This window comes from Euphorbia lathyris, chromosome 2 (assembly GCF_963576675.1).
Source record: "Euphorbia lathyris chromosome 2, ddEupLath1.1, whole genome shotgun sequence".
Lineage (NCBI taxonomy): Eukaryota > Viridiplantae > Streptophyta > Magnoliopsida > Malpighiales > Euphorbiaceae > Euphorbia > Euphorbia lathyris.
Genome location: NC_088911.1, coordinates 125,775,546 through 125,802,586, shown reverse-complemented (window position 1 = coordinate 125,802,586; position 27,041 = coordinate 125,775,546). Strand labels below are relative to the sequence as shown.

Below are 27,041 nucleotides of genomic sequence, written 5' to 3'. Positions count from 1 at the left end.
TTTGATAAAGTCTGTTAATTAGATTAGACGATGTCCTTTAAAATGTAGCTAGTAGGACTGTAAATAAGCTGATCCGCTCATGGGTGGTTCGATGTTCAGCTCGATAAAAGTTTGACCATGTTCGACTCAATATATAAACAAATCAAGCTTTAGCACGTGTGTCGTAATGCCTTGAATCAGTATATCTCGTTTCCTATTCGGAGTAGGATTTGGGTTTCGGATTCCTAGTTGGATTAGGATCATGGGTTCCTAGTTGGATTGGGATCATGGGTTCCTAGTTGGATTGAGATTGTGATCATGGGTTCCTAGTGGGATTAGGATCATGGGTTCCTAGTGTGATTAGGTTAGATTGGGTATTATAAATACCCCATTATGTAACCTAATCATAGTATTCTGATTTTCGCCTTCTAATAATACTATTCTCCTTCTGCCCGTGGACTAGCCAACACAACGTTGGTGAACCACGTAAATCTGTGTTTTTTCGATTGTTTATTATTTTATCTTTCATTAATTCCGCACAACAACGTGAAATTGATGTGGGCATTGAATCGGTTAGACGAGAGAGGACGAAATGGTGGAAGAAGTTGGGTCAAATGGACAACACTTAGGCGAAGCAGAGACCATTTATGTGAAATTAGACCCCACACGTCATGTGGCTAATCCCACACGCCGTGTGGATTATTGAAATGAACATTAGAGGTTCCGTAGTAATCCACACAGTCTGGACTTTCAATAAAACCACAGTTATTTTTCAGACATAAAGCCCACACGCAGTATGGACTTTTAAAATGTCAAACAAGACCAATCTTAGCCCTCACTCCAGCTCCCTTTTAATTACATCTTTGTCACCTTTCAAGTACAACCCATGTCATTACTTATTTACAACCCATGCCATCATTTTACCTCTACCCCATTTTACCCCTTTAAGCTTTATATATTTAGTTATATGTAATTACCTTTTATGTAACTCCATCTGTAGGTTTAGAGATGATATAAATTCATCTCTTTCATTTGTAAGACTTAATTTTTTAACAATCAAATTTATATCTTCTCTTTGAGAACTTGTTTAGGGTTTATCCTTTCAACAACGGGGGATCCTTGATCCATACAGGTTTAGCACGTGAATATATGGATTAACTCATTCTAGTTTAGCTAGAGAAGAAACACTTTGTTAGTTTACGGTCAAAACTAACTCACTCATCATTAACCCGTATTAGAAACTCGGCTCGAAAGTTCACGAGTATGCTCTGTTATAGGGTTGTGTCATGAACAAGCTCGATTATACTATTCATGAACATGTTCGTAATAACTTTGGTTTAGTTTTTTTTTAATTATAGTAGTTCTCTAAAAGTGGAAATGTAAAACAACTTAGTTTTATAAACTTTAGTTTTGAAATGTTTCAAAACTACGTAGTTTTGTGTTAAAGAAATTTCAAATGAACATGATTAATAAGTTGTTCGTAAGCGAAGTTTAGAATTAACGAGCCACTCGCGAGTAAATCTCGTGAACAAGTTCGCGAATAGCTCACGAATATGATATTGAATTCGAACTCGTTAATTTTTCAATGAACCGAACATGATCAGGTCAAAGCTCGAGTTGGATCGGCTGGATTACAACCGTAATAGTTAGAGATTGCTTTCTAATTTATGTTGGGAATATATTTTCTTGTTTAAGACAACACAAAATCTACAACTACTATAAAGAAAAACATTGAAAGAAGTAAAACTTGAAAAGAGAGAAGAATCAAACCTCGTAGGGTGCTAAAATATTTGAGGGAAACAAGAGATGTTAGCCCCCACAGTGAGTGACACAAAAACTAATAACCCAAAAGTGAACAAATAATTTAGTGAGTGCCTCGAGCCCATCCAAAATCCCTCTCGATTCAACCCAACAAACATGCATCATTCCTCGTGCTTCACTATCCTCTCTATATATATATTAATACTCTCAAGTGAATAGTGGGATGAGATAGAAGCAAAGCAGCCATTATTATATAGTGTGACCTTTCATACTCACTGCTGTCTTATTCACTTCCTTTTCTCTGCTATCAATCATCAAACACCAGACCCCATCCATATCCAATCCCCTTTTCTCTTATATTATTCATAATTTAATCGTATTGCTACATAAATAATTATATAACTAGGCACGTGTTTGTTTACCGAAAAATATTGTGTTTTGAAAAACATTTTGATACCTTAAGGAGTATTCTCTAGTATGTTCTTGGACAATATCCTTGACACGTAAATATATATCCTCCCTCCGATCCGGATAACTCATAGGAGAATAAGGAGGACCGTTTGATCCCAATCAAAGAATATTCCCTAAAGATGCTTAGAGTACCATCCGGCTATGTGGATCAATATCCACCATTTGGTCCAGAATCCGTATATTGAAGAAATGAGAGCATTCGAAACTTGTGAGGCAGTTAGATAAAGGACAACTGCCATATGGTAGGGCACGCCGTCGGACATCATAACGGTCAGGATCCTCACGACCAATAGAAGGACGACACATGTCTGATGAGTTATTAGGACATGCATTTCCTAAGATTACAACAACTACCTTTGATTCCACTATATATATATATATGATGTGATGCACCCTAAAGAGGTATATTCTATTACAACCACCAATATTATTATTATCTTCAACCTTCCTAAAACTCTTGCTCGTTTAGGTATCATAGCGGGTTTGCCGGAATCTGGCCCCTCTATGACCTATTGTTCGTCCCTTGCAGGTCATCCATGAGGTTACCAGAAGATGACATATTTTGAAGAACATCATTTGGTGCGGTGAACATGGACTGAAATTCCAGCAAGCAAGGAATTAGATGACTAGCATGGTCCCTAGAGTCGGGTTCTGGAGTCGGTTATCCAGGAGGAAAGGGTGGCAGAATCTCAAGCAGATTCTCTACAGGTCTCTCACGATTTACACCACTAGGAACCTCTAGATCCTCAACACCAGCGGTTCCTTGATGAGATTAGTCGATACTTCAATCATAATCTCATTTAAGTTCAGATAGATATGGATGGAATGAGAGCACATCATGCGACGAAGATGGCAGTGATGAAAGAAAAACTACTCGTAACTAAGGAAGCCATCTAACGAGCCTATTGTGAGAGTACCAGCACAATAAGGCATCATTCTTGGAGACATCACAACGATCATATAAGGAGCCCATCAATGGAGAAAAGAAACTCCAAATCTTACAGTCGGTCCCAACGACGTCTAGATAGCATTGTGTGTCATAGTCTAGTGTTACGACATGAGGATGACCACTATTATCGAGATCGAACGCTCGAGATTCGAGGACATGAGCAGCCAGATCTAAAACAAGTGGTGAAACAGATGTACCATTCCAGGGATAGGGGCGATAAGGAGAAACGTGAGCCAAAAAACCATTGCTCGGTAACGGACAGGCTTGGGCATAGGAGGAAACCAGCGGGAGGAGCAAAAGATGAGCCCCATCAATAAGCAGGAAATGTATAAAATAATCTGGAAGAAGTTGCAAAGAAAAATAATCGAGGCGGGAAGACATGCGAGACCACCAGAGGTAACATATACCTACACCCTACTATATGTGGCTATCAAGCGCCAGATGATACCTAGGGGGTTCCGCATACGCACTATTAAGGACTACGGCGGAACAGGTGACCCAACCATTCATGTCAATAACTTTCGAAGGACCATGAAGGCTACAACGGTAACTGATGTTGTCCTTTACCGACTTTTCCCAAAATCCTTACAGGATTCAGCAACTTATTGGTATAAGCAGCCCTAGTTCCATTCGAAACTTCAACTAGATGGCATCAACATTTGCGAAACACTTTATAACATCCATCCATGTAGGGAAGATGATGCATGACTTAAAATCTCTCTGTAAGCGGTGAGAGATTTTACATTCGTGCGTGAGGAATGGGCACAAGGTGATCATCCAATTTTTTTTCTTATGGTCTCTATTTCTGGATCTTCGTGTTTCATCAAGAATTGGTCATGTGATTGTGAGCGATCGTAGAACCCGGATTACCCTACTCTCGAGAGGATTTTGGCAAACGAGGTTCTGTTTTTATATAACACCGTCACTTACCGTTTTTTAGGACGACGCAATGTGTATCCCTTCCGATGTATGCATTCTTTTGACTATTTTTCTAACCTAATTTATCATATTTTAAGGTTAGATTAATTATTCCAGAGTGGCCACCTGAGTTTTAATGTTCGGGAACATGCCAAAAGTGAAGGAAATTAGGCTAAGGTATAGCAGCGGAAATATAAAAAATTTAGCCTACTTCCTTTTAACCATAGGATCCGTTAATCGTTATTTCATATAAAGAGGGATAAGAAGAAATACCTTTTGAAGAACAATCTACCGTTGTTAATGAAGAGCCCACAACTCTTCTCCGAGTTCCCAAGAACGAAGTAAAACACGGTGAGGTTAAGTTAGAATCAACCGTATGAGATGCAACCAAAATAGATTGCCTCTAATTAACCAACACAAGATCAAAGAAAAAGGAGATAGATGAAATTAATCGATCGATGGAAGCCGTATGAATTCTTGTCCACGAACTAGAGGAGTCGAATTCTCTTTCTCTCTCTAACTTGTAAATTTCAAAAATCACAAAGGGGGGATTAGGGAGCTTGGTCGAAATTCATGTAGTAGTGGGGTATATATAATCACTTGTATCTAAACCCTAGTTAGATAGAAATAGGTTACTTAATAGGAATTCAATTCGGAATAGGATTCCCAATTATTATCTCATTATATATCTAATATATCTAGGATAATAATAAATAACCTAATTGGATAATAATAGGAGTATATTAATCTAATTAAAACTCCTAACTTAATTATCTCTTAATTAATTTAATTCACAAACCTAATCAAATTAGGATTAATGGAATTAAAATAATTCCTTATTTATTATATATAAATTTCGGCCCCCCTCTATTTAAATGGGCCTTACTGGGCTCAATTGGGCTTCCATCAATTAATAACATCCATCTCTCTTTTGGTTCCAAGTCTTATGTGTGATCCATTAGGTTCTTACTACTTCTGGCCGTATGCAACTATTAAATTAATTTCTTCAAGAATTATATTTAATCTTTGCATAACGGAATGATGTACTGAGTATGTTATTGGCAATTCTGTAATCATTCCCCCAGAGTCCGTTAAGAAGACAGGTTGATTCTGTCGTTAACCTTTCCATATTAGTTACAGTATCATTCGATCCTTTATCAACTACATCCTTGAACTGAATCTTATGACTATGGGTGATGTCAAGTCACATATAGCGAGACGTTCGTTTTACTTGTATAGGCCGAGTCAACTCAAATAGATAGGTTAAGTGAAATCTGTATTTCTTACTCTTAAGATATCACCTTGCAAGGATTTAGAGTTGAGTCTTCCACAAGCGATCCTTGGATGTATCTCCCATTAATCGGGAGTGATAAATGCTCAATCCAATGTATAACTACCCTGATATTACCTCTTGTGACACCCAACCTTTGCCGTTCACACCCCAGAGTCATCTCTGTTAAGGCTCGTGGGACAGCAGGATCAAAGTCTCACATTCAGTAATTCAAGATGACCAATTAACATTCCTTTGAGTCTGAGGATTAGTTATACCTATTAATACCAATGAGATGAACAGGTGACAAGGATGAATCTACCCATCCTGTTATCTCAAATCGGATCCCCAATCCTAATGAACGACGTTTCACCGGATTTATGTAACTGTCCAGATATCTGTATATATGAAGCTTGTGAGATCAGCTTTCTGTCGGACAGAAGACATTGTTACATACAAGTTTCAACAGTGATATATCAATCCTAAACATATCACTTGACTTGGGGTGGTTTTAAGTTTATTAGTTTATTATAAAGTTTTGTCTCACTTCATGCTTGTATGAACACTTTATAATCACTTTAAACAAACTTACGGATTTTCTTTTATTAGACTTTATTTAGTGCTTAAAAGGGATTCCCTTTATATAGTTATAAAACATATATCTCATTAAAACAAATGATATAAAGAACAATTCATTTACATTAAGTTTGTATCCTAGAACAATTGTCTATAGGACACTAAACCCCAACAAAAAGTTTAGATGGCACACGGGCTCACAACATGCCACCTCTTCAGAGTTAGGTTTGTGACTTAAATGGTTTGAGTGTCTTATTAGTAAACGGGTAGACTTGTCTTTGTTAAAATACCATATATTTCTAATCCAGTTTCAATTAAATATCGTTTAGCATTCGAAAGTGATAAATAAATACTGGAAAGATAAAATTATTTCATAAATTTCATAAATAGCCCTAATACATCAGATCTAGCCATAGGAAATAAATCTATTAAACCTGCAAGACAATAAACGTTAACTGCGGGACATTGGGACCCGTCTTTCTGATTTAACTACGACGTCGTACTCAATCAAAAAGGACTCATTCAATCCTAAAGTCTAGCAAACAGCATGCAATTATATTTAAAGCCTAGTTCATTCATCTAATCAGTTTTAATATATTAATGACGAAAATGCCCTTATAGCACGGTATTGATTTGAGGCTCATTTGATTAAAAGTAACAAAATAATAAATTTACCATGGTGCCCGATCGGTAACAGGGGTCATCGATCGGGACTAAGTCGTCGTTCGGTGGCCACCCAACGGATAGATCCTCTGTTTACGTGTCAGAACCTTAAAACAAAGATGAAAAGTGAAAATATGTAAATAAACAAATAGCAGACAGTAGGGATGGGCTTTAAAAACCTTTCAGAAGTTACCTTGACACATTTTTCTAGTTTTTTTGAGTGTGGTGGTAGGCCAAAAAACACATGATTGAGACTTGAGCAGCAATCTGGATCGTGGAACAGAAAATTAGGATGAACAAAAAGTGGATTTCCACGTATTTGAACCGAGATACACCGGCAAATGAGAGGTTTGGATCCAAAAGATCAATTCTAGAAGTGTAATAACTTCAAAATTGACAGATAGCGAGAAGCAGTTGTGATAAACATGTTTTCTCTACTATAAGACTTGAAATGATGTTTAATTTGGGTGTAGGAACCTTCAAATATAGTAAATTTGGTGTAAAATAGTGCATTTCACTCTCTTTTCACTCAATTTCAATCAATTTCACTTGATTTTCACTCAAAATCCTTACTTTTTTCTCAATCTTATTTCTTTTTTGATACGTAAAACTGTTCTCCCTTCTGGAATTCGCACGTTATTTCTACTTAAGTAGTGGTAAACCATGCAGAACTGCCAAGAAAACTGTCTAAAAAATGCCTGAAAACCGTCAAAGGTCGCCGATTGGGGATGAGGGTACCCGATCGAAGACCTAAGTGTCAGACAAATTAAGATCCTATTGTTTGAAATAAAACATAAAAAAAATAATCTACAAAAGGATCAACCAGAAGAATGCATAAAAATGAGTAATAAATAGGTAGTTTTATCAGTTAAGGTAGGTTTAAGTGGTTAATAGCCACAAGTCGTTTAAACTAGATCTCAAGTTCGAGTCCTACTGTACGCATAAATTAAGAAATACGCCAAACTATAAAAAAAACAGATGTAGCTTATAATTTAAATTTTGAAATTAATTTGTTGGACAAAAATTGATATTTATTGAGTTAAAAAATGTAAAATAATATTTCATTTTAATTACATTAAACTAAATAGTTATTATACATTCATTTAAATGTAATGAAACATTTGATTCTAATCATCAGGCTTATTAAGATGAGGCATTAAAAATGAGTTAGTGAAACCACTTTACCACTAATTAAGCTTAATTTGAGTGATAAAAGTTTTTTAAAAAAAAATCTTAATTGGAAGTTAACTATTTATAAAGTATATAAATAAGCTTGATTCAAAAAAAAAAAAGTATATAAATAAGCTAAAACCAATTAATCAGATTTAATTAGAAAAAGAAAAATTAAGAAGAGTTAGAGGGTGATGCTGACATAATCAAATGCGTCACTTGCAGGGTTATGTAAATTAACAAATTCAAAGAAATTGGAAGTAAAAAAAAAAGATAAAAAGCAAAACTTGGAGGTGAGTCCTAGCTCCCAACTCGTATTACTGTATTAGCAACCTTTTGATATTCAAATAATCTCCTTAACGATTACATCCGGAGCCAAGTTGGTTCTAAAACAGAACAAAAGTCGATAGTATTGGAACAAGCATACTTTGTAACACTATGCGTAGCTCTGTTCGTTAAACGGGGAATAAACTTAATTGAAAAGTTAAGATTTTCACTAATAATTTTCCTACAATCTAAGATTAACAGGCTAAATTTTGATAAATCTGTAGTATTTGAGTTGATGCCATTAGCACCACCAAGTTTGGCGTCTGTCTCGAATTCGATTTTCTGCTCATTCCTAGCTATTAACCATAATAAGCTGGCGCGGAGGGCAATAACATCCACCATTAACACGTCGTGTATACCTCTAATTCTCCTGTTGCACTACTTGAACATACCTCTGTCACTGCGGACAACAGCCCCCAATCTGCAAATGTTTTCAGTGTTGAATACCGCCTTGTCCACCTTGCACTTTAGGAATTTGCTCCTCGGTTTCTGCCAGCTCAGTCGACTAGGCTCAGCCCCAACTACTCTTCTTACGCGTTGCATTCGATAGGCCCGCCGGTCCTGCACTATAAATCTTGCATGCTTGACGCACTAGGCTGCTGACAGGCTTGAGATGTTCCAAACTTGGTTATTTCGCTGACCCCAAATCGTGAATAAAACGCAAACCAGCTTACTGACCATCTCCTCGCCCACCGACTGCAACATACTTGACTCAAAGCAGGTCGCTTCATTCCCTGGACGTGGCAGCCTTACATTCTGCCAACATAAAACCACAAAGGGGCATTGGACAAACAAGTGGAAGCTGGTCTCCTCGGCTGCAAGGTATCACGCACACTCTTGGGGAACTAACGAACATCCCTCGAACAATCGATGTCTAGTCGGTAAATAGTCATTGTAGAGTTTCCACATAAATGTCCTCATCTTTAGTGAGATCTTCATATTCCATAAATTGGTCTAGCCCACTCAAGAACCCTTAGATCAGAGTTGTATTCAATGGCACGATACCCGGATTTAGCCGTGTAAATGTCGTTTTTGGTGAAGATCCATGACAACTCATCCTCCACTACTCGGATAGGAAAAATTTACAGATTGGTTGGCTTCCTCCAGGAAAAAACAACCTCATTTCAACGTTCTATCCCAAACTTGAGTTCTCAGGATGAATAGATCTGCCACTATCATAACTTCTAAACCCGAAACACAATACGAGTTAATCTTAAACCCATTCAGATTTGCTTCAGACATTTAGATTGTTCCACCAATGAATCCAATTTTGTTTTTGGACATCAAAGCAGCACTAGTGATAATTAGTACTAGGGAGTATATACGATACGAGTGCAAGAGCTGGAGTCTTATTTGCAGCAAGGAAGTAAGGACTTCCATGTGTTAGATTTTCTATGAAAACAGAGTTTCAAAAGCTTAGCAGAAAAGCGATTTCAGCTCTGATATCATCTTGACAGAATGAAATTAAATGAATGAAGAAAAGTAACTCTTTCTCATTAAGAAAGAAAAAATTATAACTTTGCTACTTATACACCTACGAGGTGTAATAGCTAACAAATTTTAGGAAAAAGAAAAGGGTAAAACGACTAATAGACTAGAAAAGAGAAAGGGTAAAAAGAAAAATGTAAAAGTATGACGTGTGCACACAAAAGGAATGATCCACTCCTTGTATGTGATTGGTTAATGATGAAAAAAGATTATGTTGATTTGAATGAGAGTGGGAAAAGGAAAGCTTAATGAATTTGGCGGAAATAAGGGTTAATGGAAGTGACTGAAAGTAAGTAAAAATGGGTGAAAATGGTGTTTTATGTTATTACCAGATTCACCTAGAATCAAGGTAATCCAAAATGAGTAGGATACGACTTGCCTAAATTACGCCCAACTATTTTTTTAGGAATCTAAGGACCATGATACCCTATAAATACGCCTAGAAATCACGATTAAGGTACATACACATATTATCATTAATTACTCTCAATTGCTTAATATTCCATCATATACATCACTAATATAGGTATCAGAGTGAGGTCGCATGTCAATAGCCTCACCCTAACTATCTTTTCGTCTTATTTCAGGCACCGAAAAATCCATTCAATCGTCGAAGTATTAGTTTACAGAATATCTAGTATAAAAGAATATATATATATATATACACACACACACACACATACAAGGGCGGATACAGGGGGGAGGGCAGGGTCTCTCCAGCCGCTGGAACCACCTTGACCAGGGGTAGTTTTGGGCCTCCTGTCTTTATAAAATTTGAAACTGTGGTGATTCCGGCCACTGTCTCCATAAAATTTTTATGGGGTGCTCAATTAGCATCCCAAATTTGATTCAGGTCCTGTAAAGCCTTCTCTAAATCTAAAATTATAATTTTTTTTATTTGTTAGACCTTCTCTAAATCCAAAAATCTAATTTTTTTTAGCCTGTTAGGCCGTCTCTAAATCCAAGATTCTAATTTATTTGGCTTTTTGGACCCTCCTTAAATCCAAAATTTTAAATTTTTTAGCCTGTTAACTTTTTCTTAAATCCAAAGTTCCTAAATTTTTTTTTGGTCTATTAAGCCCTCTCCCTAAATCCGATTTTTTCTATTAGATACAATTTTTTTTACATGTTAGGAATCTGAAACATAATGTAGTTTAGTTTTGAAAAGTTTTACACTGATACTTAAAAATTGGTTCTTGACTACTCAGATTATAACACGTATATAAACGAATTTTTTTTGAACAAGTTCGATTTAACAAAAAATAAAAATTTACACACGTATAAAATCGGCCCAACCGACCAATCTTGTATTCACCACTCTATATAGAGAGAGAGAGAGAGAGAGAAGAATAGCATGTAAACATGAAAGGCATGTAATGTTCCCTTTCCTCCAACTTTCTTCCATTAACTTTTTTTACCATTCTTTTTAATTACAGCAAAAAGTCCAAAGGCACCACCATTACCCATAAATATTCTCAATTGTTTTCACTTTCCCCAATTAAGAAAATAAGTGTGGGATTAGGCAGCATTGCCGACACTATGGAGCTCTTCATTTATTTTATTTTATTTTAACCATAATGGACCTCTTAATTACTTTAGATTCTAATTCTGTACTCCATATGATTACCAAGTGTTTTTAGTATCTATCAGTAAATAAACTTAAAATATACTCTCTTAAAATATTGTCAGCTGTTCAGTAAATAAACTTAAAATATGTTGCTAATCTTCTTTATTAATCGCAATTAATTACAATTTACACCGTTATATACTTCCTCTATTCCCTTATATAGGTAGACCTGGCCATGTGTTGGACTCGGGTCGGACCTATCAAGCTTTTATATAAAAGTCATTTAGGCGGATTTAAGCTTAAAAATCAAATCTCAAACTCAGTCCATATAAATTTATCTAAATATATATACATAATTTTTAATTATAAAAAATAAAATTTATATTTAAAAGTAAATATTTAATATATAAATATATAAATTAGTTATTTAATATTAATAGGTGGGCCGGCTCAGTGCTATTTTAATCAATCCCAAGTCCGCCCAAAAAATAGACAGGCTTTAGCTAGTCTGGACCATGTTGGGTCTAAGCTTAATTTATACCATCCAAGCCCAGCCCAAGGGATACGGGCCTGGACGGACCGGACGGGTACCTGAACCTATGGACAAGTTTATATAAATCATTCTAGCAAATTAGTTTTTTTTTCTCAAATATAAGTCATTTTAGGATTCCAATAACTTTTAATTTAATTTTTTTGATCTAAATATTAAAATTTTTGTATTTATATATGCGTTTTTTAATATTCCAATGCTCATTTCTAAATAATGACATGAGAGAGATTTTTTTTTAGTTAGCCAATATATTTTTTAATTTATGTGAAATACCCTAAAATGACTTATATAAGGAAATGAAGAGAGTATATTTATAACGGGTACTTAACTTATTATTAGGTTTAAATTGAATTGATATAAAATTAAGTGTGTAGATATGGTGAATTTTCTTGGATAAGAAAACCCATTTGGACAAGAATCTAGCTAGGTAATTGTGTAGCAATATAGTACTTATATACGTAAAAATTGAACATAATGATTATAATGTTGATATGTTATGAGTAGATTGTATGCTTAACGTGACATGTATATTAATATTAATACAATAATTAATTTGTTAATTAACTTGTGTCTGTGTAAAGAATGATGACTTAATTTTTTTTTTTCCTGGGTGGCCTTTGAAATTGAAAGTAACGAGGTGGATTCCTATCCTATCGTATCCTATGTTTATGTTTATGACATATTATCAGATCTTCCCCAACCAATAAACTGACTAACTGGCCAACAAATCTTACATATTTTAAGGAAGAGATATATTTTGGAATTTAAAATTTAGGGTTTATTAGAAATAATGAGTAGATTATAGAATAGAACCAGAAGATCGAAACACATATCAATTCATCGAGATCAATAGCAGAAGCGTACCTGAATCCATAACACATTGGATGGACCGTAATTGGAAGAGTCTCAGGTTGATTGGTATTATAGAAGAAGACACGACTTGAATCTCTACAAACGGCGTCAAGCTCCAACAACTCAAGAACGAGTTACTGTCGGTCTTGCAAAACGATATGAAGGTGAGTCAATATTTTAATAAAGTTAAAACTTTATGTAAAGAAATTTCAAAATTGGATTCTGAAAATAAAATTACCGAAACGAGAATGAGAAGAATAATAGTCCATGGACTGCGTCCCGAATTTAACGCGCTTATCACGACAACCCATGGACAGTGGCGGAGCCAGGAATTTAGATTTGGGGGGCTAATTTTATCCGTGGGGTTAAGGGTAAATTTTCAAAGTTCAGCCCGTTAGGGCTAGGCAAAAAAAAAGTGTCCAACGCGTTAAAACTGTAAAAATGTTATCATTTTTTAGAAACTAGCATTGAACTAATAGAAAATTAAATATGTTTACTCTTTTCACGTTGGACACTTTTAAAATGTTATAAGTTTTTAGAAATTAGCATTGAACTAATAGAAAATTAAATATATTTACTATTTTCACGTTGGACACTTTTAATGTTTTAGCGAGCACACCGTCGTTTTGGTGTGTTCGCTAACATTAAAAGTGTTCGACGGGTGTTCGAATAAACATTAAAAGTGTCCAACATGAAAATAGTAAACATATTTAATTTTATATTAGTTCAATATTAATTTCTAAAAACTTATAACATTTTTACCGTTTTTATTTTTAAATTTTTTAAATTTTTCTTAAATTAAAATTTAATTTAAAAACTAAGTTATTTGAATCTCAAAAATAAGAAATTAATTTTTTTAATGGTAAAGATATGATAAAAATGAATTCAAAAGTGTTATCAAAATAAAAAGTCCATTTAAATTAATTAATAATAGTAACATGTTTTATATTTATTGAAAAATAAACTTAAAATAAATAAAAACTTTCTAAAATAAAATGAGATTAGGGGGATTTGAACGAAGAACCTCTTGAATATAAGCATGCATTCTTAACCATCTCACTCACCTTCAAACATTGAAATAATACTATATAGAATCAATCTATACGAATTATAGGGAGGCTACAGGGGACAAAACGAAAAGTACTCAAAGGCGGAGCCGGTGGCCGGGGGGCTCCGCCCCCCGAGCCCTGGACTGGCTCCGTCCCTGGCCCACGGATAGGCTAAAGAGTCATGTTTAAATGAATTAGAAAATATATTAGCTAATCAAGAGGCTCTAGACAAGCAAATGTCTAAAGTCTCAATCTTAGCAATAAAAAGAGCAAGGATCCAAAAATCGCGAGATCGAGAAATAGCGGAAGACTCAAACAAAGATGGCAGAAAAAAAACAACAAGGAGGAAATTGGCAATAAGGAGGAGCTCACCACAACCACAACCAATCGGACTAGAAGGCGCAACATCACAAGAATAATCAATATTATAATCGTAGCAAAAGAGGCCACTATGCTCGAGATTGACGATACAAGAAAGCAGAAGGAAACGCTGCAACATCCACACACTCAAGATGAAAGAGAGGAAGATTGGAACTTTGAGACTTCGTGCGTAATTAGAGAGCCAATGACATATGATACAATCATGCCTTACAAAATAGATGCACGGGATGAGCTATCAATTATCGATGTAAGTAATAAATTTATCAATTACAATGATGATTTGATAGTGGACTCTGAATGCTCTGACCATATGACTGAAGACAAGAAAAAATTATCAAGCATGACAAAGTATAAAGAGGAGTAAGTTGTTGTCACCGCGAACAACTCAAAACTACCAATTATACATGTTGGCCAGACGATGGTCGTGCCTCGATACAACTCTAAAGAAGTGCAACTGGAGAATATATTCCATGTACCTAGGAGGACAAAGAACTTGATATGAGTGTCGCAGTTGACATCCTCAAGCAAATCCTATGACTTCTATTTGCTCTAGGATTATTTGAAACTAAAAACAACTAAAAACCTTATTTCTTCCCTCAAGTTCAACTCTCTCTCTAACCCACTTCTCTTTAACAATCGAGTTCATGGATCACGATCAAGACCTCAAGGTTTCATGGTTTTTTATACTACTATGGGTATGCATATTTTCCTTCCGTTATTCATCCTCATTCTTAATTCTTGATGAAAATTTGGACATGCAAAAGCTTGAAGGTTTCAGCTATGGCATGAAATTGAAAACTGATTCTTTACTTTGTTTTCTAACACCATGGAAATGTATAATATATGATAGGAAAGATAAAATTTGTTTCAGTTTTTGTGCACTGATCTCTATATAGTCGAATTTGATTATGAATTTGCATAAAAATAGAAAATCAAATTTGAATGTGTTAAAGCTTGGGGAGTTTGAAACTGGGTTTGAAAAGGCGCTCTTGAATGTGTGTATGATCTTTGAAAATATGTTAGGGGTTGAATGGAAAGGACATTTGTATGTTTGGTAGCTTTGAATTCAGTTACGATTTTTTATTGTATTGATTGACGTTTTTTATTCGAATTTGCTTCTCTTAAGCTGAACTTGCAAATTGAGTGATTATATAGGACTTTGAGAATGATAAGATTGAGAATTGGAAATTGGATGTTTGTGAAGTTGTTAGTGAATTAGATTCTCATTGTGAGTTTTTTGATAATGAAATTGTGAATGAGAATTTGAGTTCATGTATGGATGAGGAGGAAGAAGTGTTTGTAGGTGAGGACATTGGGGAAACTCATGTTGAAAAGGGTGTGACCCATGAGTTTGATAAAATTTCCCTTAGGCATAACTTCACTCGTATGCTTGAGGAAAGTGAGGGTATTTATCTTGAAGAAGGAGAAAGTAACTTTGGGGTTGATAGTCGCTTTGAGGGGAATGATGAAATAACCTAGAGGTCTATGGCTATGGTGATGGGAGAGATGTTGGTGTGGTTTAACCATGTTAGGATGTAGCATGTCATTTGAGTCGGGTAACTTGTCAAATGGATAAGCCGACTTAAACTATGGGGAGAAGTGGAAGGAAATGAGAGATCATGGGAAAGAATGGGTTATTAACGAGGAGAGTAATGAATTTGAAAATTACCATGAAGAAGATGAACACGAGGAGGGGATTGATAAAGAGGAGAACCATTCTGAGAATGAGCTAGAAAGCAATGAACTTGATTGTGGTGAAAGTTAGTTTAGGAATGGAATTGAGGAAAGTGATGAAGTGGTACCGACGTCCGAGGATGGCAAGTACGTTTCCTTCAATGAGCAACCTCGAGGCATTCTACCTTTGGGGAAGATACCGCGTGATATTGCATAGGATCCCAGAGATCGTATGTTGAGTCTTCTTCATAGTACATTGAGCTTTAAGGAGATGGATGAAGGGTACCTTGTGATGCCTCTAGGAAGAATCGAGACTCCTAACACATGCACCTTATAGATGAATCAAGTCTCCCACTTAGTAATTATGAACTTCTTCTTTTGTGCTTTATTGAAATGTATGCGTTGGGGTACATGTTGTGCTTGTTGAGGGAACATCAACCTTATGAGGAGTCTATGAGATGTAACCTTGTGGTGAAGAGTGTGAGATTCATGGAGTATTTTGTGAATAGGAATGGCATCCCGAGTGATATAGTGAAGATGGGAGAAATTCAGGATTGGCGTGATAATGGTCAAGTTAGTGAAGAGGCGAGTCTAGAAGTCCTGAGATTGTTAACCCCAAGGCAAGGAATGAGTTGATACAATTCTTCTTGGGATCACTATGAAGTGGGTTGATAAGTGCCGCAAGGATATTCCATTTAATATCGACAATGGGCGAGTAGAGGTTGATCATAGTAGCCAGATTAGTGAAGTGAGTGATAGAGAAGTCTGAGGATATTCAACTCAAGGTCATGTTGGTGTTTTGAAGAGTGCTAATGGGATTCCTCTGAATTAGGTTGATATGTTTCGCCGGAAGATTCCATTTGAGGTAGGCTATGAGCGGAAGAATGTTGTGGCGAGTCTTCAAGCTAGTGGAGTGGAGGCCAAGAAGGTTGGGGCTACGCCGTTCGACATAATGTTGGAGTTTGGAAGAGCATCCAAGAAATTGTGGGGAAGTGGTTTGACCAAATTCGACGAGATATTCAATTTGATGTTAGAAGAAGGTCAAGAATGATGAGAACCGGGGCAAGTCACAAGTTAGAATATGGGATGCAGTTCGTGTGAAGAAGGTGAATTCGGAAACTTATGGAATGGGCTTTATGAATTCATTTCGAACTACGCCTTGGTTTGATTTGAGAGCTGTGAGTCTGTTTAAGATCAATGAGTTTCTTCCATACTTAACAAGTAACTTGAGGTCAAGTTCTTTTTAAGAGGGAGTGTATGATACGAGCATCCATTCCACTAAATGAGAGGAGACGAGTGGGGAAAGAAGCCGGGTCAAATGGGCAACACGCCGAAGCAAAGAGAAGACTCTTTATGTGCAAAACAGAGCCCACACGCCGTGCCGATCTATTCAAAAGCTCATGATCCTTATTTTGGTAATTCACACGTCGTGTTGACTACCAAAATCAACAGCTATTTTCCGGATCAAAAGCCCACACGTCGTATGGACTTTTAAAACGTTTTAAAAGATCAATATTGTCCATCACTCCAGTTTTTCCCTAATTACAACTTTATCACTGCTTATTTACAACCCATACCCCAAGCTTATTTACAAGCTTGCCACCCATTTCCCTCTACCACCATTTTAACCTTTTAAGCTTTATCTAATTAGTTTATGTATTTTGTTTTTTTTTTATATATAATTTCAACTTTAGGTTTAGGGGTGATATATAAATTCATCTCTTTCACTTGTAATGTTCAACTTTTATCAATCAAATTATTGTCTTTCTCTTTGAGAAGTGTTACGATTCATGCCTTTTATCAATGGATATCTTTGATTCCTACGGATTTTAGCTTGTAAATCTTGGTATTCACTCCTTCTAGTTTAGTTAGAGAAGAACCCCTTTGTTGATTTACGATTAAAATCAACTCGTTCGTCATTAATCCGTATCATTTTTACTCCCATAAAATCATGAAGTAACAATGGTTTCTAATGAGATATAAATTTTCTTTGTTATTTTTCCTATATGTCACGTTAAGTTGTTTCCTATCGCTAAAATGCTCTAAGAGTTCACGAAAAGACTAAGTTTCTAATATATACACTAAATAATTAGAAGGACAAAATGATAAATCATGCATTTTTTTTTAGGAAATAAATCATATATTAATCAAACACAGCATCATTTGAAATCACATAAAATAAATATTCATGAACCATTACAGTACAATATGAACTAACATTTGAACGAGAATGGTGAGCTCTCGTTCGTTAATCGCGGAACAAAAATCATAAAATAATTTTGACGATTTTATAACACAAACTCCCTCAACCTATATAAATATATTTTTGTTACATGATAAATTATGTATTAGAATTGAAGGAACAATGAAATTTTACTTTAATTTATATATTGTATTAATATTGTGCTAGCTGTATAATAAAATCTATCAGCATTCACAATTTAAGTATTGAAGCTCTTGATAAATTAATTAGTAGAATATGATTGCATATTAGCATTTGATTTCAGTCAATATCATGACAACATGGCAATTTCTAATTTAAGGGCTTAATTTAATTAACTCTATATTTAGTAGCCCAATATAAAATTTTGCATTTCACTTTTCCAAATATAGAGCAGTTATGACAGTTGCATTGACTTTCAAATTCAAAGTAAAACTTTGTTAATTGGATTTAGCTTCCAAATTAGAAGTAATTATAAAATCTAATTCAAAACGTTGTTATAATTATAATAAATAAATATACTAATAACTAATAAAAACCCAAAATAAACATCTAATGGTAAAAAATAAAACAAAATAAAACCTGAATTAGAATATTTCCTAATTAATTACTCATGAATTTAAAAAAAAATGTATGTCATTCCGACCTTTTTTCACTTCCTCACATTTTTACCAAAATTATAATTAAGTCTTAATATTTTCAACTCTGTTTCTTTCTAATTGTAATGATTCTTTGACATTTTGTAAAAAATATAGGCAGGCAGGCAGGAATAGGATGGCCTCCCCCCCTTTTCTTCTCCTTGGCCTCCTGTTCCTCCTCCACCCTTTCACCACCGCCACCGCCATCCGCGTCGGCATGGTTATCCTTAAACCGTCATCCTCCTCCTCCTCCACCTCCTCCGTCACCGATCATCTCCCCGCATTCAAAGAAGCCCCGTCGTTCCGCAACGGGGAGGAATGTAGCTCAAATAAACTCATCCATGTAACAATGACACTAGACATAAATTATCTCCGTGGTACAATGGCTGCATTGCTCTCAATTTTACAGCATTCATCATGTCCTGAAAACCTCTCATTCCATTTCCTTTCCGCACATTTTGAACCTCAGCTTTATTCATCCATAAACACAACCTTCCCTTTCCTGAATTTCAAGGTGTACCAATTCGATTCGAAGCGGGTTCAGGGAAAGATATCAAAATCAATCCGTCAAGCATTGGATCAGCCTCTGAATTACGCAAGAATCTATCTTGCTGACATTCTACCAATCCATGTTAGGAAAGTTATATACTTGGATTCGGACATAATCGTTGTTGATGACATAGCTAAGCTATGGAGTGTAGACATGGAGGAAAAACTCGTGGCAGCACCGGAGTATTGTCATGCGAATTTCACACAGTATTTCACAGAAAGATTCTGGTCAGATGAGCAATTAGCAAAGACATTTGAAGGGAGAAAAAAGCCATGTTATTTCAACACAGGAGTGATGGTTGTAGATGTAGAGAAATGGAGAAAAGGAGAGTATACAAAGGAGGTTGAGGAATGGATGTTAGTGCAGAAAGAGAAGAGGATATATCAATTAGGGTCATTGCCACCATTTTTGCTTGTTTTAGCTGGTAATATAAAGGCAGTGGATCATAGGTGGAATCAACATGGATTAGGGGGAGATAATTATGAGGGGAAATGTAGGAATTTACATCCAGGTCCGATTAGTCTTCTTCATTGGAGTGGAAAGGGAAAACCATGGTTGAGATTAGATTCTAGGAAGCCATGTAATGTTGATCATCTTTGGGCTCCATATGATCTATATCGTTCTTCTACATCACATTCATTGGAGGAATAAAAAAACTAAAAATTTTGGGACTTTTTTTTTTTTATTTCTTCATAGGAGAAAGAAACAATTCTACTTACTGTTACTGCCTAGTTGGGGAGGTCCAATCGCCATGCATGGAGTGGAGATGGAGGAGAGAACAGATTGTAATGTTAGTAATTTCTTCTTTGGCATTGCTGTAAATATATGGGGAAAAAGAAAAAGAAAAAGAAAAGATATACCAATGTGGGATTGCTTTGGGGTCATTCTTCATTTTATATGAATTTGTCCATTTTAATGGTCAAATTCACAATTCAACTAGTATATATATATAATATATATTTTGATATTTTGATTGTATTTGTATTTGTAATTTTTTTTTTAACAATCGAATGACAATATTTATCTATAATTTAATTCACAACTGATTGATAATATTTATCTAAAATTTAATTCGCATTGCAACTGATGGTGTCTTCTACGCTTACTTTGTTTTCTCTATCATTGGATTAGCTTACTTTGTTGTGGAAAAAACAAAGGCTTTGTCAAAGACAAAGTAAACATAGCCTAACTCTGCAACTGATATAAGTATTCCCGTTAAAGCCAAAGCGAAATTTAAATATTCACCCAGCCCTGAAATGGGAACATTTGACTAATTAGCTTCTTTACAAGTTTTAAAGCCTAAATAAATAAAAATAAATTATATTTGGATTAAATTCTCGAACATTACCAACTTCATGACTCAATTAATATCTAAAAAAGTCAATTTGATATCAACTTTAGGAGTCATTTTGACTATTAATTCTTAATTCAAAATTGCATCATAACTACAAAGTACAAACAAAACAAATAAAATTTTGAAGCTAAAAATTCTGTCAGCTAAGCCTCTTACTTAAAAAGGTGCAATTACAACAATATTTGTAACTTCGACAATTGTAATACAGAATACAGAGATATGAAGAAGAAAAAACCTGCAGTGCCAAAAAAAAGCCCCATATTCTCCTGTCAAAAGATGATAATTGATAGGTCTTAATTCCTGAATAAAACGAACAGTTTTAGGAATTTACAACATGCACAGATTGTAGTTTACATAACCATCCACCGAATCTCACCCTCTTCTCATTTCTGGATCCTCCAATGTAATAAGTGCAAGGGAGCTTATTGAAGTTAAGTATCAAAAGCATGCCTATTGACTGTGTAACTGCCACTAGAATGCAGGTAATTCAAGAGCAAGTGTGCGGGTTGTCATTGACTAGAAAGCATCAAGAGATTCCTCGTATAGAGTATAATTTGCGATCTGCGTCATTGTCAAAAGAACTCTCTGCTTAAGCTGTTGCTGCTGATGGACACTTCCCTAATGTACTCCACAGTATATAATCTCCAGAAGTAACCTGTAGCAAACAAATAGTTCATACAGTTGAAGAGAATGGATATTTATTTACGTATTCCTATTCTGCTGGAAACGTTGGGAAAAGCATCAAGAATATCATATATGAATAACTATACTGACAGAAATAATACATAGTTCAGAACCTGAAAGTACAGAATCTACTTCACTCGTGCCCAACACCCCAGCTAGAATATTCAGGTCTACATTTCTCCCAAGGACCAAACTAAGGGCGGCCCAGTGCACTATGCGTCCCCGGTGAGCGAGGGTCCGGGGAGGGGTGGGAGCAAGCCTTCCCCTACCAATTTATTTGGCAAGAGGCCGCTCCTAAGACTCGAACCCGTGACCTCTTCAGGAAATTATTTTACATAACAATTTTTGAGTCAGCAAGAACGAGCTTCAGGAAATTCCCGGAAGCACTGATTAAGCATATTCAGGTTAGGCATATGTGGAGAATAGTTTTGAAGTCCAGGAGATTATGAGGGTCAATACTGAATACACATGGACCCGAGATTATGTCTATTTATATTAGGGATAAGGTACCAAAATGGCCTCAAGGTTTTTGGGGAAGTGCCAATTTAACCTCAATTTACAAAATAGCGCTATTTTAGCCTCTACGTTTGTGAAATGGCACCAATTTAACCCTAAATAACGGAACTTGACACCTCAACGTTTGTGAAATGGTACCAATTTAGCCCTAAGTTCTGTTACCCAGGGCTAAATTGGTAACACTTCACAAACATTGAAGCTAAAATGGTGTTATTTTGTACATTGGGGCTAAATTGTTACTTTCCCAAAATCTTCATTTTTGTACGTTATCCCTTTATCAAGGCTCCATGAGGATGAGGCTCAGACAGAAGGGATCATCAATAATTTCCATTAACGAACTAAATGATGGGGAAAAAGCATAAACACCAAAACTAAACAGTTGGACTTCTATAGCTCAACTTTAGCATCACAATACAGTTTTGTCCAAAAGTAATTATAAAATCGAGTAAAAACTGAAGACCTAAAGATATACACAGAAGTGACAAGAAAAGGCTCTACATATGCAATTGGAATGAACTCAAGGAAGAAGCTTCCTCGCTAGCAGTCTTGTAAATGTAAATATATTCATGCATGAGGTTGACAGATGGAATTTAGAAAAGGAAATCGATTCTCATTAGCTCAAATATTCTGTCTGCATGATACCAAATCTCAAACAATGGGATTCTGAAGATGTTTACCTGAGTTGATAACTCCACAGGTGCTTTAACAGCTGGATAGATGCTCACCTAAGTTCAGAATGATATGTCAAAAAGCTAGCAAAGAAATGTAAGGAAGAATATTTCATAAGTTACTCGTTATAACTTATTCTCCTTGATGAACAGAGAAAAAGTGATTTTGCAGTTGTTAAAAAAGGAAAGGTTCTTGTATACAATAAACCACATTATGAGCTCAATAATCCAGAAAACTTTCAGTTTAATGCTACATTGCAAAATGATCTTTGAACTGATAATGAGTAATGGCCAGGGATACATGACATTGAATTCCACAATACAGTTACTGTACTGTCTCTTCTCTTCTCCCATATGCAAAAGTTTCTATACTGCAGAAAATTGTTGCCCCGTATCTATTAAAAAAAAGAGCAAGGCAAGAAACTCACAGATTTAGGATCAATGGACATGCCAGATAGTGAAGCCCCAGTAATCTTGAAAGAAACCTGTAAACAAAATTTAGAAATATCTTAAAACAATTCCAACACTTTTCCAAGTTAAATATTTTGACATTGTTTGTGACCAACGAGGTCAGTACACTCTAAAGATGGGTCACATGAGAACTACAGAATTACAGTACTCTGACTATACTAAGTGGTTGCTTTTACTAGCATTACATCAACCGCAATATGTTTAGATTAGCAAGATGGTCAATGATATAATTTGTTAGAATAAGCTACGAATGAATCTAAATGCATTGGAAAAGGCACAAGTGGAATAGACAAAAGAAAATTAAAGGAGGGGTTAAATGCACTACTGGTCACTGAACTTACATGGTTGTCTCAAAATGGTCACTCAACTTCAATTTGTCTGAATAAAATCACTCAACTTTTAGTTTTGTTTCAATTAGGTCACTCCGCCGATTTCGGTGGTTAAAAGGCATCGAAATAATGACATGGGTGACACGTCAATGAAACGTGACAGCCACGCGACACATGATAGCCATGTGGCGCATACGTGGATATCATGTGTCATTTCGGTCAGAGATCTGAATTGACTCGTATTGACGTGTCACCTATGTCATCATTACGATGCTTTTTAATCACTAAAATCGCTGACCTAATTGAGACAAAACTCAAAATTGAGTGATTTTATTAAGACAAATTGAAGTTGAGTGACCATTTTGAGACAACCATGTAAGTTCAGTGACCAATGGTGCATTTAACCCATTAAAGGAGTCAAAAGTATACTTTGGCATAATTATATGCTTGCCAGCAAAATGGCTCCTCTAGATCAACAGGAGGAAGATCCTTGTTCATTTTCTCCATTAAGAATTCCTCTATGTTCACCATATTGCTTGTGCTCTCAGACTCAACATCACTATCTCCATCACTCATGGTTCCAAAGCTAGATTTAGAGAAAGGCAGTCTTTGCATTTGCCATGGTGCAAATCGAACTGTCCCTGGGAACGTTGCTTCAATACTTTTCCCAGTGAGGTTCCTACCACTTGGAATAATTTTCCATTCAACTGAGTGCTCTGTGGTTGAAACTGCTCCAACAGAAGGGTTACCATCAAAAGACACAACCCTTCTCCTTGGAAAAGGCATAGTAACATTACAGAACTCCATTGTAAAAGGAGACTTGTAGCCTTCCATTATGCGCACCTTGAATAAAAATGCACCTTCATCTTCGGATACCATTGACAGCTGGTAAAATCCCACTACAGGAGGCCTAAAGGCACAATTTGCCTGATAACGCACCAAATTAAAATTGCCTAATGGTGGTGAAAACATCATACTCTGCTTATCCACAGTCTGTTCTGGAACTTGAGCACAAGGATGGAAAGATAAGACCTCAACATGAGCCTTGTTCAACCCTGTCAAAGGGAATGATACATCAGGCAACCCTTCTAGTTCCGCTCGGCAGTTTATTTGGCCTGCAACAGATATAGTATCTGATATCTCATCTCTATCATACAAGGCAGCATGAACAGTCTCATGAATTGTGAATAATATTTTTTGCTTTCCTTTGAAAAGATATGGCTTCCATGATGGTTGTTTGAGGTCTGATGGAGGCAGATCTGTTGAAGAAAAACCATTAACCTTGATAGCAAAAATATTGGAGTAGTTTAGATCCAGGGGAGTACCTATTAAAAACAAACAGATGAACCTAACAATGAGCGTAGGATTAGAAATGATTACATTGGTCCAAAACCAAATGTCAAATATTTGAAACAGGAGAAACCATGGTAGAAGTACCAACCAAATGGCATTGCACTACTTATGAAATTTCGAAGTGCATCTTTGTCTAAAGGCCTTGAACCAACTTTTGGAGCATCCAGTGCAACAGTTCCAGTTGCAGCAGTGCTGGATGGTGCAGCAGATGCAACAGGTGCAGCTACAGGTTTTGCCCTAGAGGAAATACCCGATATCCCCATGCTTCCAGTTAAGGAATCTAACAGTCCTCCTACAGATGGCGATGCAGTTACAACTACTTCTGGATCCACTGCATCACCAGTAATTATGTCACCAATAGCAATTCCCACCATGAATGCCCTGTGAGAGAAATTCTTAAGTAATCAATTTCAAAGTTAAATTTCAATACAGCTTGAGACAGCTCTCTTTTTCTTAACTTCGCCAGGATGTAAGTATACACTTACTAGCAGCAATTTCAAACAAAATTCCTTCGAAGAGAAAACAAATTAATCAGGGAAGGTGACACTAAATTATGTTCTTTAAACAATCAAGAGTAATATCTAATTCATAAGAGAATCAATTGAAGCTATATTGAGTGTCTAAGGAGATGGGTAGAAATGAAACTTATAAACCCATCTTGAATTTATGGATTTTAAATTGACATTAGCACAGTAAGCATTACCACAAATAAAAAGAAAGGGATCATGCAAGAGAATATGATGGAGATTGACAAACACACCACACAAACATAACACAAATTTACCCCCTCTAGACATAACACAACTATATAAAACCACCAACACACACTCACACCAATCCCCTGATATATCAGACTCCAGCTATTCACGACCCAGTGTCGCTTTTATTTAGTTACTGCCCTTAATTCCTCTATGCCATTCTCTACTAGAATCCATTTTGATTGAAGCAGTTCCACTATCATTAGCTTAATTGAACCAATATTTTATCAATGATAACTGACTTAGCTTAGCATGCAATTCAATACTTTGAAAAGATTAATTGTTCAGGTGGAAGCATAACTCATCTATAAAACATCATAAGGAAAGAAACTCACTCTAACCTGGTTAACTGCTTAGACAGGCCACAAAATATGAAAGGCAAAATATTCAGAGGTCAAATTTTTCAGCAGTAATATCGAAGTCATGTATACACAGTTTACTTCCACATGATGACATGCTATAAAACAAAGAACAGATCAACTTATTCCATATCTGGTGTGGTCAATAAGCTTGATGTTACAATACAATGGAGTGGGAATCGCAATCCAAACAGTCAGGAGATGGAAAATGGGTAAATAGATAAGTAAGATATAAAATAACAACACAGCAGGATAAGAATTGTAGAAAATTTCAAACAATATTCGTATGTGATCCTATTATTGAACTGATATTAAAGGTAACTTACCATACCCTGTGATGGATGGAAGATCAAGCAGAATGGAAGATATGCTTTCATCCACACCAACAGCACTTCCGCAGTCAGATCTTCTACATAATCTTGAATATGAAATTAAATGCCTTGGCTCAACCAATGGCAAAACAAGGATGCAATATGGGCCCCTTACATGCAAAATTAAAGGCCACAGCAGATGACTTTCTCCTTCTTCCTCCATGCTTATATGAAGGCTTATAATGTGACGCATAATGGGATCATCAACCCAGGAATCTGAACCATTAGCTGACTGTGTCATGCGTATCCCGTACCCACGTGTTGAACCCTCTCTACAAAGAAATGGCTAAACCAATAACTAAAACTGATTAAGCAGCCTAACAAAGATATGGCACAATAAACTACGCAATGGAACTAGAATCATGTTAAGGCAATGGCTTCAATTATATATGTATACATAATCAGCATAGAACTGTTCTATTCAAGTTAATAGTGAAGTAATCAGCAAGGTAAAACGATTAAGGTTAAGGACCATTATCAGTTCAGTTCAAAAAGTCGTTTCTTATTTTTATTTCTTAGAATACAATTTTTAATAGTAATTTTGAAATTAGAAAAAAAGGTCTCACAAGTTAAAGCAACCTTTTCTTCCTCTCCACAAATGCAGAAGCTAGCTCTGAATCGTTTGGAAGAATTGGGAAGACACTGCACTTAACAGGATCCACATTTGAGCTTTCATTTTCACTCTTGCAAGCAGCTCGCCACTGCCTCTCGACAACCGGAAACCTCCTGATATTGAAAAGTATGAACGAAAAACAAGAAATATATCCAAGTATTAAATCAAGAAACACAAAATCGTCCAAAATCAAACACATCAGAAAATCGAGTTAAGCGATAGTAGGAAAAAAATTGCTCAATTCATTAATGAAATCTCAATCAACATCAACGAAAACCTACTAGAGATTTCTATAACTTGAATAGATAGATGAATTATCTACGAGTAATTGAGTGAGATAATTTTGATTATCCGGCAGTACCTGGAGAAAACGACGGCATCGAGATTGTTCAGGATCCACAGAGCTCTAATGCAGCAACCGCCAGGCATGTGTGCTTCCTTTTCTTTTCTGTACTATTGCTTGGAAATGATGGAGAAATACAGGTGCCTGGTGATGGCTCGAGTGAAGCCC

At 35.8% G+C, this 27,041-nt stretch overlaps 2 protein-coding genes across 4 annotated transcripts; one reads left to right on the top strand and one right to left on the bottom strand.

The window, feature by feature from the left end:
• The first annotated feature begins 18,640 nt into the window (after positions 1–18,640).
• On the top strand, positions 18,641–19,705 carry LOC136219852 (probable galacturonosyltransferase-like 4). The gene has a single exon (XM_066007411.1). The coding sequence runs from the start codon at positions 18,641–18,643 to the stop codon at positions 19,703–19,705; it is 1,065 nt and encodes a 354-aa protein (XP_065863483.1).
• A 733-nt stretch (positions 19,706–20,438) lies between these two features.
• On the bottom strand, positions 20,439–27,041 carry LOC136219851 (AP-5 complex subunit mu). Of its 3 annotated transcripts, XM_066007408.1 has the most exons (8): positions 26,892–27,041; positions 26,497–26,643; positions 25,878–26,189; positions 24,518–24,810; positions 23,506–24,401; positions 22,705–22,761; positions 22,286–22,333; positions 20,439–21,063 (listed from the first exon to the last, which is right to left on the bottom strand). In XM_066007408.1, the coding sequence occupies exons 1-8, from the start codon at positions 26,957–26,959 to the stop codon at positions 20,998–21,000; spliced, it is 1,887 nt and encodes a 628-aa protein (XP_065863480.1). In that variant the 5' UTR covers positions 26,960–27,041; the 3' UTR covers positions 20,439–20,997. The 3 variants fall into 3 exon arrangements, with proteins under 3 accessions (XP_065863480.1, XP_065863481.1, XP_065863482.1); XM_066007409.1 differs by lacking the exon at positions 26,892–27,041 and having other exon boundaries at positions 25,878–26,203; positions 26,497–26,635; XM_066007410.1 differs by lacking the exon at positions 26,892–27,041 and having other exon boundaries at positions 26,484–26,624.

Coding starts and splice junctions, on each gene's coding strand:
- LOC136219851 (XM_066007408.1), bottom strand. CDS start 26,959: ATGCCTGGCGGTTGCTGCATTAGAGCTCTGTGGATCCTGAACAATCTC. Junction 26,190..26,496: donor TTTGTGGAGAGGAAGAAAAG/GTTGCTTTAACT, acceptor ATTTCTTTGTAG/AGAGGGTTCAACACGTGGGT. Junction 22,334..22,704: donor TGTCCATTGATCCTAAATCT/GTGAGTTTCTTG, acceptor TTCTGAACTTAG/GTGAGCATCTATCCAGCTGT.
- LOC136219852 (XM_066007411.1), top strand. CDS start 18,641: ATGGCCTCCCCCCCTTTTCTTCTCCTTGGCCTCCTGTTCCTCCTCCAC.